Source organism: Peromyscus eremicus, chromosome 16_21 (genome assembly GCF_949786415.1).
Source record: "Peromyscus eremicus chromosome 16_21, PerEre_H2_v1, whole genome shotgun sequence".
In the NCBI taxonomy this organism is placed as follows: domain Eukaryota; kingdom Metazoa; phylum Chordata; class Mammalia; order Rodentia; family Cricetidae; genus Peromyscus; species Peromyscus eremicus.
Genome location: NC_081432.1, coordinates 25,287,514 through 25,304,102, shown reverse-complemented (window position 1 = coordinate 25,304,102; position 16,589 = coordinate 25,287,514). Strand labels below are relative to the sequence as shown.

Below are 16,589 nucleotides of genomic sequence, written 5' to 3'. Positions count from 1 at the left end.
GGGAAAAGTCTCCTGTGGCCTCGGCTGGCCTCCAACTAGCTGTGTGGTTGGGAATGGTTTTGAACTCTTGATCCTTTTGTCCGCCCCTCCCTGGTGCTAGGGTCACAGGTGTGTGCCATCATGCACGGATGCACGATGCTCATGTCACCTGTCTCCCCTTCCTGCTTTGTTCTGGCATAGCAGCAATGAGTCTACTTGGTGGTCTGCATGTGGCCTCACCCTTCTTAGTGCTTGGGAGCACGGGACAGAAACCATCCACCCCACAGTGCCCAGTAATACTATAAGTGTGGGGGGCTTTCTTCACTGGCCCAAGGGCAGAGTTTGGGCTCTGAGTCTGGCTCCCCAATGTGAACTCTGCCTAGGAAAACTGTGCAGGCAATGTGCTGGGTGGCTGGCACTTACCTATGGCCTCCAGCACGAGTGTGTATGCGGCTGTGGTCTCACGGTCCAGGCCGACGACGGTTCTCACCACAGCATCCCGGTAGCCCACACTGAACTTCCCGTCCACATTCCCCCCTGCAGGCAGAAGTGAAGGAGGATTTAGGTTGGACAGCAGAGCTCCGTGTCAGACAAAGGCGGGCACCGTGACTCTCCTCCTAAATGGGGACCTGCACAGGACGCCTCAAAAGATGCTGTTCATCTCTTAGAGGTGGAGGGTGCATCCTGTGTGGCCTGAATGACTGGAAGCATGAGTGTTCAACATCTATTGAGCACCTACTGTGTATCAGGCACTCCAGTTACAGACCAGTTCATCTAACCTCCACTTGGTCTGAGGTTCTGTGCCCTGTCCTGGGTTCCTCCAGAATGTCAACTCCGGAACTTGGGTCCTGTCCATATTGCTCTGGCCTCTCTTTCAGAGGAGACTGAGCAGCTGACTTAGGTAAGGGCTTTTTACATGTGGTCAAGGACTGACTTTGGAGTAGGGGGACTGGGTATTTCCCAGGACCCTCATTTTGGGGGATAGGGAATGGTTAAGGACTACAGCTCTCTGAGTGGGGATCCAGGGAGGAAAAGAATGGAGCAGAGGGGCAAGTGGACAGGAGACAGGTGACACTTGGTGGCCATGGATAGTGGTCCTCTTGTAGGGTGGAGTCAGGGGAGAGAGTTCTCTGGGACTAGTGAGGGAGAGACGCAGCCTGTGTGAGCTGGCTGCAGTACAGCACTCTAGACAGCAGAGGGCGCCATTGCACTGTGCTTGGAACAATTGGGGCGGTTCAATAGGTTTCAGAGATTGAAGAAGGGGCCAAGGCCAGTGAGCAGGAACCGGTCACTTTGAGGGTCCTGGGAAGTCTCCTCTCTCTTTACATGGTTTGCCCCTGAGGGAAAGCCCTGGAAGTCAACTTCTGGGCACCTCACAGTCTAATCCGTAAGGGACAGAACCCAGTTCTGCACTGGGCACGGAGGAAATGAGCAGCAGTTAGCGTCAGCAACAGAACCTCTAGGCTGGGGTCTTGTTAACTGTGGCTTCCTGGAAGGGTCTTTGGATTAGGAGATGAGCATGAGGAGGAAAGGAGGGAAGGGCCTGGGAAGTCACCGTGGCTACAGGAAGCCACAAATGACATGGGAGCCTGGGATCCCTCGCTGCCGGGGCGAGGTGTCAGGGAGGGGAGTGTACACTGCGTACATGTTCAGGTATGCGTGCACAAATGCAGTATATATGTGGCAGGGCCCCAGATGGCTCATAAGCACAAAGAAGGTGGTTATGGGAGGGCTGAGGGATGTGGGAGGGCTCTTCTCAGTTCCCCTGCATCCTGGTGCCTATCAGGTGGGCCACGCACTGAAGAAAGCCAAAGAGCTGTTCTAGCTCATGAGGTGATGAACATGTAGCGTGTTTACCACTCCCCGCAGGATCTGCTACTGTGACAGGCTCACTCCCCCCAGAGAGTCAGGACAGGACCGCATCAGCTTCAGTCACAACTCTGCTGGTGGGTAGCTACGGAGCATGTTTCAGCCCAAACTAATCCCTTCAGGGAGTTCGCAACCATCTGCCTCTCAACAGACAGGAGTTCTCGGGAAAGGATGAAACCACATTCCTGCAGTGACTGTGTTCTCACCCTGAAGTGGAGTGAAGGGACACCCCAGTCAATACTGTCCCTTCTGCCTACTCCCCCCAGGACATCTTCAGCCTTGAAGCTCCCTGGGCACCAGGAGCAAGCCCTTGGGGAGGCATGGGGGTTGAGGTCCATGTCCCCTTCCCACGCTCTGTCCCCACCTGGTCCAGGTCCCTGTCAGGGGGCTGGGGCGGGGCCAGGGGGCAGCAAGGGAAGAAGTACCTGTGATGAAGTAGCTGAGCTCCGCATTGAGGCCCACATCGTTGTCTGTGCAGTTCAGCCAGACCACACGGAACTCTCGGGGAACGTCCTCAGACACGGACACGTTGTACACAGCAGGGAAGAAGGTGGGCGTCTCATCATTCACGTCCAACACTGCAAACAGAAGGGCCACACTAGGCTAGTCCTGGCTACTGCTGTGGATGCCCAGGACCATGCAGCGGAGGATTTCCAAGGGGGTCATGGGCTCCAGGTGACATTTGTATCAATGCTGACTGGTTATGGATCCAGGGGTCCTGTGTGGTAGCTGAACTAGAAAGGTTCAAACTGACCCAGAGCTAACACACACGCCACCCATGAGTGCCAAATGTAGGTGTGATAAGGCCAGTATGTCCTTAACAATAACAACAGCAATAATAATCATGACAATAATAATCAGGAGGGCCAGGCTGTGTGTCCGAGTTAGGCTAACCACTTGCCTGCTTCCCTGTGTCCTCTGGATGGAGAGCCAGGAGGGCCAGGCCAGGCTAAGCTCCGCTCATACTTCCTCAGGGTCCTTCCTGCCTCCAGCCACACTCTGTCAATATCTCCATTTTTCTCAGAGCTAAAGACCTTGCAGATGGGATTGTATTCCATCATACAGGGCCAGCACAATGGCATTTAGCTCCAAGGGAGTGGAGGCCCCTAGCCAACTTCTTCCCACTGCAGCCATACCCTCCCATGAGAAGCCCTATGGTTCCATACCCACAGAATGGGAAGTCTCCTTTACATCTGAGGAAACACTGGTTTTTTGAAGATGACAGGCCTGCTCGGAACCCTAGGGTCCCAGAGTCAGCCTTGACCCTCTCTGTAAATTCTGTGATAGGAGACTAGGAGGGGTTGGGGCCTTAGTGGGGTTCTGGGCTTTGAGGCAGTGGCCAGGTGGGGACAAAGCTCGGTTAGCATTTTGGACATAGTGGAGGCCATCGGGACTGGGCTGCTGGGCTTCCCACTGGAGAGGGGACCCTGTGGCTAGTGCATGGCCGGCAAGTGATGGCGCTGTCCCAGACCCAGCTCCTAGCAGGAGGCACCCCTCACCGCGGACGGTGAGCGTGCTGGTGGAGCTTTTGGTAGGTGTGCCCGCATCGGTGGCCACCACCCGCAGCTGGTACTCGGCGATGCGCTCCCGGTCCAACTCGGCTGTGGTTGTGACCACGCCACTGGTGCTGTTGATGACAAAGTCCATGCGAGGCAAGCCCACCTGCATGCGATAGGACACCAGCCCATTCAGGCCCTCGTCCAGATCGATGGCCACCACCTGCGGGGAAGGAGAGGCTATGTGAGATGCCAGGGTGAACACTTTCCTGGGAGTAATTTCTCCTTTCCTACCAACCAGAGCTCAGTGCATCCAACACACTTGCCCCCCTGTGAACCTCAGGCTGGCCGCTGTCCCCAGGGCAGCCTCCGTAGGGCAGGGGGGGTCAGAGCTGGAAGCTTCTCAGATTATCTCCAGTGCAAATGCACCAGGGTGGGAAGGATTTTCTAGGACCAGATCCAGGCCCCCCAGATTTTGCCCTTCAAGCCCTGCTATCCTTTTAGGAAGCCCTTCCAGGCTTCCAGCAGGCCCTGGGATCCTATATTTTGCCATGGTCCAGAACCTTCCCTCATCCTCCAGCTCTTACAATGCTGGCTGGCTGTATCATTCAGCCTAAAGACCCATTCATCTCCTTGGCCTTGACTTCACAGCCTCCAGAACCAACTCCCCTCCCCGCTTTATGAGTTAACACAGAGACCAGAGTAAAAAAGATACCAGGGCTATTCTTTTAAAAACCACATGACGATTTCATCTTGTACATTTCATCTGAGGTTTAAGCCAGGCAAAGCTCCTCCCAGGGTCCCACACTGTTCCCACTGGCAATTCCAGCCCTGGTCAGAGAGCTCCCCAGCACATGACCCAGTACCCCGAGAATTTCACAGGCTCACACCTGAGAACTTGGAGGAAAGTCCATAGCCATAGTGAAAAACAAGAGCTTGGTGGTTTAATCAAGACCCTTGCCACTGGAAGACAATGGCCTCCTTTAGTACAGAGAACGGACAAGCCTTCTCCACGCTTCTCGGATGCCTTCCAGGATGGGGGCTCAGTGCTTTGACTTTATTTGGGTCTAACCCCTGAAGAAAGTTCTTATACATGTTCCGCAGAGGTCTTTCTTGGTTGAGATCCTAGGAGGGGCTGGGGGAGTGCACAGCTTAAGTAGGAACCTCTTCCTGAATTGGAGGTTTCTCTATCACGCATTCCCAGCTCCTGAAGCCCTCCCTGCGGTTCTGAGCAACTACTGTAAATTTTCCCTGGAGGCTTCTCTTTCCCTCCTGTTCCTCGACAACCCTCCCCCGCCCCCCACCCCCAAGATGGGTTACTCTCCTGCTCCTACCTCCTTTAGGGATTTCTCTTTGGGGACTGGCTGCTGTGGTGGAGGTGGAGGCTCCCCCTGCTGGGAGCCTGGGAGAATGTCCCCATTTTTCAGGGATCAAACGTACTGTATTGCCAATCTCCTCTTCCAGGAGCAGGTGTACTTCACCACACCTGGTTGGGGTTTCTTTTCTTTTTCTTTTCTTTTCTTTTTTTTGGTTTTTTGAGACAGGGTTTCTCTGTGCAGCTTTGCGCCTTTCCTGGATCTCGCTCCGTAGACCAGGCTGGCCTCGAACTCACAAAGATCCACCTGCCTCTGCCTCCTGAGTGCTGGGATTAAAGGCGTGCGCCACCACCGCTCAGCTCTTGGGGGGTTCTTATATAGGTGTGTTGAGCCACATGTGTCTGATGTTTTGTTCTAGAAGCATCTGTAGCTTGGGCATTGGAGTCTTAGGCCAGACCCCCACGAGCTGGGGAACTTTCTGAATCAGCTCCCCAGAATTCTATGCACCCTCCTGGCTTCTGTCTCTGCCCAGTCCTACTCCTCGTTCCTTGCCTGTGACAGACACAGTGTCTCCATCTCTCCAAATCTGCCTGTTCTTCCAGACTTAACTCGAGCCTCTGTCCCGAGTCCCCAGACCACCTCAGCCACCACAAGTCCCTCAACACCAGTTGTCTCCAACAACTTGGCTTACGTACTGTTGGGGGTCTTGGTTGGCAACCCCCCCCCCCGATGAAAATGCTTAGCATGGAGCACATGGACTTCTGGGCCCACAGGGACAAGGTGAGTGAGTAACACTTACTTGGTAGACAGAGACCCCTGCAGAGGTGCCCTCAAGAACCTCTGCCACAAAAGGCAGGTTCTGGAAGGTGGGGTCATTGTCATTGAGATCCAAGAGGTTCACAAAGACTGTGGCACTACTGGTGGCCTTCAGAGGCGGTCTGCCACCTGGAGGGACAAGAAGGAAGGAGGCAGGCACGGGAAGACGGGTGTAAGAGAAAAATGATGGAAAACGGGATAAATATACAGACCCTGTCCCAATCCCCAGGAGTCCCTGTAAGGAGGGGCTTGAGCCAAGTGTCCCTTCCCAGTCCCTCCCTACTGCAGGGCGCCACGGGGGTGGTCACATCTGGGATGTAGACACCATTTTATTCTTAGTGATGAGATAACCCTCTTGAGTGGGCTCCGGGACCCCTAAGGACCACCCATGGGGGCATCCCCAAAGGTCAAGAGCCTCTGCCTATGGGGAAGCACAGAGGTGGCGGTGCAGGAGTCCGTACAGTCTGTGACAGAGACAATGATCTTGCGCATGAGCTCCGCCTCCACAGGGTCAGGGTTCTCGCGGTCCAGCATGACGTGGGTGGTGCGGATCTTGCCTGTGGTGCTGTTCAGACTATAGAACTTATTGGGGGGCTGGATGCTGTACACCAGGGTGCCATTCTCCCCCAGGTCTGGGTCCACAGCCACCACCTGCCCAGGAAGGAACAGACCTCTTACTGAGTTACATCGCAGTCCCTGGCCCAGGCCCAGGAGCAGGCAGTGGGCTCTCTTGCCCAGTCAGGGCTCTGTTGGGAATAGGAAGTGGGAGGGGCATGAGATTCATCAGTATTGAAGTATGGGTTCTCCGGCATCTTCACCCATCAGCAGACCACATGGAAGCCCTTTCCTTATTCAAGCTTGGCTGCCCCACATATAAAAGTGGGATGGGCAGGGCTAGGGAGGGTGGCTGGGGATGTGGTTCAGTTGGTAGAGTGCCTGCCTAGCAGCCCTGGGTTCCATCCTCAGTACCACATACACTAATGATGGTGGTACATGCTGATTTCCTAGGACTCGGGAGTTGGAAGCAGGAGGATGAGAAGCTCTAGGCTTAGGTACTGGGAAGGCTGGGCATCCCGGCCCTCTGCTGAGCTTTGGGGAGGATTTGAGCCCTCTGCTGAGTTGTGGAATCTGGGTCCATTATCACAAGGCCCTTTCTTTCTCCCTCTGGCACTCCTGATGGTGGAGGATTTGAAAAGCACTAGGCCTCTGTGACATCAAGGCCTGGGTAGGGAGCCATTAGCTGAGTCCCAGTTTGGAGAGAAAAACAGTCAGGAGATGCATGGGCCAGACTCAGGGTTGTACAGCACCAGCCTTGGGGTGATCCTGTTCCCTCTCTGGTGGCCTCCCAGAGTCCCCGAGACAGCAGTGGCTCTCACCCTCAACCCCCATCCCTCTGTGTGACAGAACCTTGGTGACATCAGAGGTGGGGTGGGGGGTGGTGGGGGAGAGAGGATGGCTGTAGTCCCAGGAGCTGCATCAGGACAATGTCATTAACTTCACGGCACGGGGGCCAGTGACAGCCAGGACTGGTCAGCTCCTCCGTCTCACTTGGTGTGAGCTTTTATGCTCCGGCAGCAGAATTTGTCCCTGCTCTGGCTTAATCCCCAGCCGAGGTGTCTCTGGGGTCACTAGACCAGAACAGATAGCTATCTGGCCAGGGGCTCTACTTGTCACCATCTCTGGGAGGCAGGGAGAGAGGGCTTCCAGGGCAGTTCCCTTGCTACCGAGACCCTCTTCAGTCCGGACATCTCGTACCAGACTCACCTTATCCTACCCTCTCCTCAGCCTTGTAGCAGCAGAGGGGTGAAGAGGGGTCCCCACCTTGCTGTCCTTGATTCCTTCACTGTCTTGTGACCACACTGCCTCATGTCTCCGGCCTCCATGATGGGGCCCCATCACCCTGTTTTACAATAGCCGACAATTCATTCCCAGGCTTAACCCAAGCTAGGCTGCGTCAAGCCGCTGAGGAACAGGGGCAGCAAGTGTCCCTTGTGTTTCGGTGTGTCTCTACAGTTACAGGAGGGACAGGCCTCCTTATCCCTGTTTCCTTTGGTTATCCTTATCCCTTGCTTTCCCTTGAGGAAACCAAGACTTGGAGCCAAAACAACCCACCCCAGGTCACAATGTGAGGCCAATTTCATAGTAAGGAAGACACTCTCCTGCAGAGGACGCCCAGGTAAGCTGTCCCAGGCCCTAGTTGGGGGTGGGGTGGGCACAGCCCTTGGCCTCTCAGCCACCCTATGGTCATGGGGTGGGTAGAGGGGGGGGCCTGGGAGAGGGCAGAGGCTGAGACCCTGCCTGGAGGCTCCCCACTGGGCAAGTCTGTGGACTCTCACCCTTTCCCCTTATTTATTTCCCATTTCACGCTCGTCATTTTTCTCCCACCTGACGGGGAATAATTCTCTCTCTCTCCCTCTTCTTTATTTTGCTGGAGGGCGTTGAAAGGCTCTAAATCAATGCCCATCAGCAGGTCCTTGAAGGAGGCCACAGGAGCAGCAGGGAGAGCCAGAGCCGGGCCCAAGCTCATTGACTGGGGGGCGGGGGGCGGGGGAGAGGGCGAGAGAAGCATCTAGCTTGTAGTGTGTGTCCATCAGGAAGACCCTCAGAGCCCATATGTCCGGCGTCCTGAGGCCCAGAGATGCATGCGCTCTGTTAGCTCAGAGGGCACGGAGCGAAGGGACACATGGACATAAGCTGTCTGCCATGAACTCTGAAAAATCCTTGTTTTTCATCACTTGGTGCTTCTGGAGTCACGGCTGGCGTTTATGCTAGAGTGGACCTTGGGAGGGCCCTAGGCCACCAACGGATTCTCCAGATGAGGAGGAGCCAGGCCAGCCACAGAGCCGGAGGCTGAGTGAGGGGGAGGCGAGTCTTACCAACCCAGCGGCTGAACACAGCCTCCAACAGCAAGTACTTGAGGTCTAGGGCTTAGCTACGGTGTGCCTCACTGTGCCCCACAGCGACCCCCGATGAGGAGGAGACTGCAGTGGGAGGCGACTGCTGGCAGCCGCCAGGTCCTGGAGCTTCTGACGCGCGGGGGGGGGGGGGGGGGGAGGGTGCCGCGGGGGGCGGGGGGGAGATGGCCCAGTGGGCAGAGCAGCCGCCACTCAAGCCTGATGACCCAAGTTCAAATGCTCAGGTAAACCCACATGAACGTTGGAAGCAAAAGCACATGGTATGTGATGTCAGCTCTCTTAGGGCAAGATGGAGACAGACACAGGAGACCCCCGGAGTCCCTTGGGCCAGAGAAGCCTGGAGAATGCAGTGGTGAAAGACAGGAGAGACCCTGACTGAAACAAAGTGAAAGGCACAGCCTGACGCCTGAGTGGTCCCCTGATGTCAATATGCACACCCACACCCACATACATCACCCACATACACAACACAGCATTAACATACACCCCACAAGATCTGACCACAGCAACCTCAAGGGGAGACTCTTACTAGCGCCGTTTTCTAGGTAGTGGACACAGAGAGGGTCAGTAACTTGCCTAAGGTCACAGAGCCGACAACTGGTATTGCTGGAATTAGAACCCGGGTCCTTTGGTACCGGAGGCTGCCTCTTTCTCCGCTAAGCTAGCTTCTTCCTTATAAGCAGGTAATTTAACAGATAAGCCTGGACTGTGGAACTTCTCAGAGGGAAACATTTTGGAGGGTGGTGGGGGGCCTAGTTAGCCTATCTAGGGGGTGGCATCTTAAGTTGGGACAGAGAGGGGGAGCAGGTGTAGCAGAGGTCAGGAAACAGCCTGTGGGGGACTGACTGTGCCAGTGCTCAGTGAGGGGGTGGTGGGTGTGCAGGAAATGGAGAAGTCAACATGTGTGCATGTGTGAGTGTGTGCGCATGTGTGAGTGTGTGCGTATGTGCATGCACACGTGTGCGTGTGTGTATGCACATATGCAAATATGTGTGTTAATATCTGTGCGTGCAGAAGCATGTGCATGCATATGTGTACCTGTGTTTTTGTTAGCACACGAGTGTGCATATGTGTGTGCATGCACGTGATGGGTGTGAGGAGGTAGGTCAAAAGGCAGGCCAGTCCCAATGATGTCACCTCCTCCTTATTGCTACCTGGTTCCTTTGTTAACCATTCTCTCCTATAGCTACCTCTCTTGTGCCTAACCACAGCCCTACCTTGCCTGGGCTGCCAGGAGACCCAAGGCCCTGGGGCCTTCTTAAAGGAAGTACAGTGCTCTCATGGGTATGCTTTAGGGGTATGAAACTTAAAGAATTCCTATGGTGAGTCCTCTCGAAATGACTCTTCTATGACCAACTTGATTAACGTATGAGCCACTTGGTTTCTGGTATCTTGGCACTCATCATATACAACTGGGCCTTCTACCAAGTTCTGGAACATTCTTGATTCTAGAGAATCCAACCTAGAACTCATATTTCCATGTAATTAAATGTCTACAAATGCTGCATGTCCTCACTACAAAAGCTGCATATTACATTTGGTAGCTATTTAATATAACAAGTTTTTAATTTTGATTTTACTCTCTTCTTCCTGAGAAGCTTGGGGCTGAGTCTCCATGCCTGTCATGCTGTCTGGGAGCATAGATGTCTGTCTATCTGCTCAAGGTAACCATGGACGGTCCTGTAGGCTATAGAAGTGAGTGAGTGTGTGTGTGTGTGTGTGTGTGTGTGTGTGTGTGTGTGATATTTATCTCGCTCTGTCACTCTCTGCCACATTCCCCTGAGACAGGGTTTTTCACTGAAGCTAGGCCGATGGCCAGCAAGCTCCAGCAATTCTGTGTCTGCCTGTCACCGTGCCGGGGTTATAGGCCTGTGGGCATAAGGCCACACCCAGCTTTTTTATGGTTACTGGGATCTGGACTTGGGTCCTCGTGCTGACAAAGCAGACACTGTCCCCACTGAGCCATCTCTCCAGCCTGACCCTGGCTTTCAACACTGGATCAGACGGGAGCCAGCAGTGAGTCTGAGCAGAGCGTGACATGGGCCTAGCCCAAAGCCCATGCTCCCCGAAGGTTTCTGCGGTCTAGTTCCCCCTAGCTCTACCTCTCTCCCTTGCCTCTCAATTTCCTTCAGGAGGAATTTCCCAGAAACACAAGGACAGAGAGGTGTTTAGAGGTGGGCATTCCGCAGCAACTCTTGGGATTCCAAGTTGGGAACTCTCGGGGGAGATGGTTTTGAGCCAGCACCAGGGTGCCCACAAGGTGGCAGCAGAGAGTTCCAGCGGGACCCAGCACCCTAGAGGCCTATGCAAGCAACCTCAGCTAGAGGTTTCTAATTGCAGGCACAGCAGACAGGCTTTGAAAATCCGTTCATTCTAGACCACCCACATTGCCTTGCTGCTTGGGATTCTCTGGGAGGAGACACGATGCTCCAGCTGGAGGCCACTTAGATCTTGCTCATGTGGAAGCCCTAGGCAGGTGATGTTCCCATCCCCCTTCTCTCTTTGTCCTTTTCTCCAGTTTTCCATTCTCTCCATCTGGTCCAGACAGACCTTGTCACTTCAGGACCTAGCTAGTGAGGAGTGAGTGAGAACACTGAAGAGTGAGTCAGTGCCCCGGGGTACCTGGGTGTCGGTGGGGCAGGTTCTCAGAACCTAATGAAAAGGCTACTGACCCTGTCCCGGTCTGCCTGATTCTCCAGTTCTTCAGGACCTGGGCCTCTGCCAGGCATCCTGTGAGTCCACAGAGGGACAAGGGCTGGGCTAGGTGGTTCCTATGTCCTTATTGAAAAGCCGTCAGGCTTGAGTTCAAGTCCCGGCACCATCTCTTACTAGCTCTAGGACCTTGAGCTCTGAGTCCTGCTGCCAGGGGAAGGTATCATGAAGATGAGAGAGAATTCATGAGGACCCCTTGGGGTGGTGTAGGACAGGACAGGTATTCAATCAACTGAGAGCTGTCAGAGTTCACGTCTAACACAGGACTGGCTGGGCGGCAGTTGGCTAGACATTTGGGGACCAGCCTTCCTAGATGAGGCTACATGGGGTTCAAAGGTGGAGAGAAGAAAGGCCCACAAATGTGAATCTGAGAGCTGGGTAGAACAAGTGGGACACAGGCCCTCCAGTCTTCAGCTGCTCTTGCAAGCCAGGTTCCATTCTGGGGCCCAGTGACTCTGGCTGTGTTACGTTTCCCAGCTTTAAGTTGTATGCTGAATATAGTAGGCACACACAGGACATACAGGTGAATTCCTGGTATCCTCTGCCCAAGAACCCCTGGGGTGAGCTTCAACCCCCTGCTGGGGCAGCCCTGGGAACTGACATGGGCCAGAGCTAACCAGGCCAATGGCTGCAGCAACTCAGTGGTAAAGGACATGGGCTGGCTGAGAATGAAATACCAAGCCCAGGAGTCCCTGCAGCAGGCCAGAGGATCATGGTAGGAATGCATCCATCCGGGCAGTGCTGTGACTCTACTTACCGTAGTCACGTCAGAGTCCGGGGGTGTCATCTCCACCAGGTTGATGTAGTAGGGAGCATCCTTCCAGGTAGGGTGGTTGTCATTGATGTCCAGGAGGGTGACATTCACCTGTGGGCCACAAGGGATGTTGTGGTTCGCTAAGGCCAACCAGGGCAAGGGCAGAGTCAGGGCATTCAAAGGTCTTAGTTCTAACAGCTCTGCCATTCTGGGTATTTCAAGGAGAGCCTAGATTGTCAGGGAGAAAGTGAGGTTAGGTCCCTGCCAGAGGAGAAGGCTCAGGTCTGTCCCAGGATCTGGCAGAGAATGGATGGGGGTGTCTGGAATCCCTGATGTGACCAAGGCTTTTCTTACCCATCTGGTCTCAGTGAAGGTGACACCCAGTCGGGGATCTGAGAGAATCCCTTGAGCCTCCAAGTGATTTCTCTGCTCCTCTGCCTCCCAGTAAATCATTTACAGGACTGGGCTGTGATTCCTATTAGCAGGGATAGCCTCTACAGAGGTGCACATGGCGGGGCTTGCTGTATCAGTTCCAGCCAGGTGATGCCGACCCCAGCCCAGAGCCTCTGGCCTGGTACAAATGGCACGGCTTCCCAGAGTGGGTGAGGACCACGAGGCAAGGTAAAGAAAGGCTTCCAGGGCGAGCCCAAGGCGGGCACGAGGAAAGCGGAGGGATGCAGCTACAGCAATGGGTCCCCAGTGCCATCCTCCCTCTCTTAGGGGCCCCTGGTGCCCCCACTGTCTCCATCACCTCTTTTGCCACCAGGAGCTCACTTAGGGCCCCCCAAGTTTCTCCCTCTTCCTTGAGGCTCCTTTGTGGTGAGGAGACCTTTGATGGGCTTCTGGGCCTTCCCCAAGGGCTAGTGGCAGGGAGACTCAGCATCATAGGTGTTTAGATGGGGTGATGGCCGGGCCCCAATTCCTGGGCTGGTTGGCTCTTCCTGGTAGGAATTGTGGTTTCTGCTTAGATTCCCTAGAGAGCAGGAGAGCATTCTGGGGGGCTCATGACCTCTGCTCTTGCCCAGCTGGGCCTTTGGGACAGAGTGGAAGTATAATTCTATTGTGCCCTCCCAGGTGTCTTGGGTTGTGGTAGCAAGGCTTTTCTTTGCTATGGCTGCTCTCTGCAGACGCTATCTCACAGTGTCTCAGCCTCTCCTCATGCCTCAGCCTGGTTCAGGATATAGTGTGCAGAGGCCTGATGAGGCAACCTGAAGGTGAGCAGGAAGGAGGGCCCTGGTCAGCAGGGTAGGGAGGTACTCACCGTGGCAATGCCGGTTTTCTGGTTGTGGCCCACACCCCCATCCACAGCCCGCACAATGAGGATGTATTCCGATTTGGTCTCTCGGTCCAGCAGAGACGTGGTGGTGATTTCTCCTATTGGACAGAGAGGTAGATGAGTGACATGATGTGTGTGTGTGTGGGGGGGGGGGTGAGGGGTGGGGGTCAGGGGAGGCAGGGAGAAGGGAGTAGACATAGAGATATACTTGCAAGCTGCAGCTGGCCACAGTCATGGCAGCGGTGACCTCTACAACTGCAGGGGGGCCCACCTCTATGCTTGAGAGGGTAGAACACCTATGTTTTAGAGGGGACCCAAGAGCTGGGCAATAGTACCCCATAACGGGGTGGCTTTGCAGATCTCGGGCAGGGCCTGACAGAGTGGGAGGGCCATCGGGTCCCAGACCCATTCACAGAACACCCGTGGCTTAGATTTGACATTATTTTTTTTTTTCTGGCTTTATCAGCTCCTCTAGTTACTTCAGTCCCCTGTGCCTCAGTTTCCACACCTGCCCAGAAGGGAACTATGACAGGACAATTTTACAGCCGGGTCATCGTGAGGGTCATTTAGTTAATGTCATGAAAACCTCAGAAGAGCCCCAGGGTCTATCTAGGGATAATGTCACCAGGACCAGTGGCAGGAGGGGGACACCCAGGCTGGAGTTCACACGTGTTTGAGCTTGTGGCTCAGGTGTGGGCATGCAAACCCACAGTGTGTGAGCCAACAGAGTTCTGAGTTAGCAGCCATGAAATACTTTCCCAGTTTCCCCATCAATGGTCTAATTATACCACTTGAATTTTTTTTTTTTTTTTTTTTGTGTGTGTGTGTGTGTGTGTGTGTGTGTGCAAACAAGTTATTAACAGACACGTTCAAAATAAACTACAATTTTTGTCAGCTGATTTTGCCCTTTCTTTGGCTCTTAGGTATCACCGGCACACCAACGTCACCTTGGTAGTCTTTTATTTATTTTTCTGGTAGTATGCATTTTCATGTTGTAGATGTCAGATGACAACTTTGTGTGCTGTATCTCTGGTGCCGTCCGCCTTATTTTTAGGGGCAGGATTTCCCACTGGGACATGGGACTCACTGATCAGACGAGGCTGGGTGGCTAGTGATTCCCCAAAGATCCATTTGTCTCTGTCTCCCCAGCGCTGGGATGACAAGTACATGCCACTGTGCCTGGCATGTTTATGCGGGTTCTGGGAATTGAACTCAGGTCCCCACGTTGTGCGATAAGCACTTTACCAACTGAATATCTTATCTCCCAGCCTGCATGGTAATCGTATACTAGTAAGTGTTTGACAAACAGCTCCCCAAAGAGAACAAAAGCCATTTATTGATTTCAGTGGTATAAATACTTCCCCCAGGGCCATTCCAAGTCACTAACTCCATGGCCTTGACCGTGGCATTCCCAGAGCAGCTGTGAGCCAGCAGATCTGAGCACATCACTATGGCCAGGCCAGGCTCCAGCCCACAGCGCTGCAGGGGATGGCGTCTACTTTGAGAACAAAGACCCAGATTTGAATTCTCTGTATAGCCTTCCTGGGATGAGTGTCCCTGGGGAGGAGACCGAGCCTCCTCTTTGAGCCTCAGTTTCTCATTTGTCAGAAGGAGCTCAGAATGCCTTCCAGGCAGAGATGTTGCAACAGGGTTAGGGAATGGCTCCAGCAGTAGAGTCCCCGCCCTGCAAGCATGACAACCCGAGTTCAATCCCCAGGACCCTTGTTAAAGCCTGGCATGGCAGCGTGTATCTGTAACCCCAACGCCTTGGGGAAGGCAGAGACAGGAGGATCCCTGGAGCTCACTGGCCAGCCAGGGTGGCTGGATCAATGAGTCCCAGGTTCCCAGGTTCAGTGGGAGACCCTATCTTAAAAGGAACTATAGGGGAAAACTACCATTGTTCAGTAACCAATCATTTCCTTCTGGTAGACCAGTGGTTCTCAGCCTTCCTAATGCTGCGATCCTTTAATTCAGTTCCCCATGTTGTGGTGACCACCCCCCCCCCCAACCATAAAATTATTTTTGTTGCTCCTTCATAACTGTAATTTTGCTACTATGATGAATTGGAATGTAAATGTCTGAGATGCAAGATATCGGATACCCGACCCCCAGATTGAGAACTGCTACAGTAGACTGAGAGTTTCCCAAGGCAGGCAGAGACTTGGGTGGTACCCATTGTTTTGTTCCTATTGTCTGAGCTGTGTGACAAGGGGCAAGCTACTTAACATCTCCATCATAAAACAAGGGCAGGGAGAGCTGGCCCCCCAAGGCCCCCTTCACACTGATACTTTCCTCCCTGACACAGTCACCTGTCCTGGGTTGAGTAGGGAGCCGGGGTTGGAGGACAAGGTAATGGAGGTGCCACAGCCAGAGACCACAGACCGGCTAGGGTCTGCCAAGGGAGCCATGCTCCTCACTGGGTGGTGTCAATGAGTGAATTGGTAGGGTTAGGAAGAATTTAATTTGTAAAGGTTTTAAACATGAATTTATATTCATGATAGATGACCTTTCACATCTGGGAAATTAGATTCAATTAAGGCCTGGCTAATGCAACCAAGGATCTCAGAGGAACATGTTCCCACTTTTGGGTAGAGGACATGTTAAGACAGCAGAAAATGCTGGGGTCCTCACTGTACCCTAGGGTGGAGCTGGAGTCTCCAACCTGCAGCAGGATGTGGATGGCTGGCAGGACATAGTTCACAAATGGCTTTATGGACCCCAAAAGTGAACATTTGAGGTCTGGGGTAAGCTGGTCAAGCACTGAGAGACCTCAGTCAAATTTTTAGCTTGGCTTTTGCCTCAGTTTCTTCATCTGGGAAATGGGTGTGATGCTGGGAGGGAAATGAGCTAGTGCTGGGCACTTGACTAATACATGGTGCTGAAATGCTCTCTGCAGGTTCCAGATCCGCAGATTAAACTCTCCTCGGATCAAAACTACTCTAAAAATTGCATCCAAATGGAGCAATGTAGAGACTGTTTTTTTCTTGTCATTATTCCTGGCACAATATAGTGTCACAGTCAGCTTGCTTGTTTGTTTTGTGAGATGGAGGTCCCATGTGGCCACGGTGGACTGGAACTTGCTATGGAGCTAAGCATGACTTTGAACTTCTGATATTCCCATCTCCACCTGCTGAGTGCTAGATTCCAGGCCTGTACCTCCACACCTGGAATGGAATCCATGGCTTCATGTATCCTAGGCAACCACTCTACTGACTGAAGCTCTAGCTCTGGGACAGGTGTATGTGTGTGTGTGTGTGTGTGTGTGTGTGTGTGTGTGTGTGTGTGTGTGTGTGTACGCACACACGCACGCAAGTGTACACGGGCAAGCTTGTAGAGAGAGCAACTTTGGGTGTCAGACCTGACTTGCCACCTTGTTTGAGACAAGGTCTCTTGTTTGCGGCTGTGTAGCCCAGGCTGGCTCGTCTGTAAGCTACATTCTCCTGTCTTTGCCTCCAG

General features: G+C 53.6%; 1 protein-coding gene across 1 annotated transcript in view; it reads right to left on the bottom strand.

Annotated features, from left to right (window-relative positions):
• Positions 1-16,589, bottom strand: part of LOC131893821 (cadherin-23) — a 309,989-nt gene that overhangs the window by 30,398 nt on the left and 263,002 nt on the right. The window contains exons 20-26 of the mRNA XM_059243908.1: positions 13,119-13,231; positions 11,861-11,968; positions 5,938-6,127; positions 5,460-5,605; positions 3,348-3,567; positions 2,274-2,426; positions 403-516 (exon numbers count right to left, since the gene is read on the bottom strand). Coding sequence (XP_059099891.1) covers positions 403-516; positions 2,274-2,426; positions 3,348-3,567; positions 5,460-5,605; positions 5,938-6,127; positions 11,861-11,968; positions 13,119-13,231 — 1,044 coding nt within the window. The remainder of the gene's footprint in view (positions 1-402; positions 517-2,273; positions 2,427-3,347; positions 3,568-5,459; positions 5,606-5,937; positions 6,128-11,860; positions 11,969-13,118; positions 13,232-16,589) is intronic.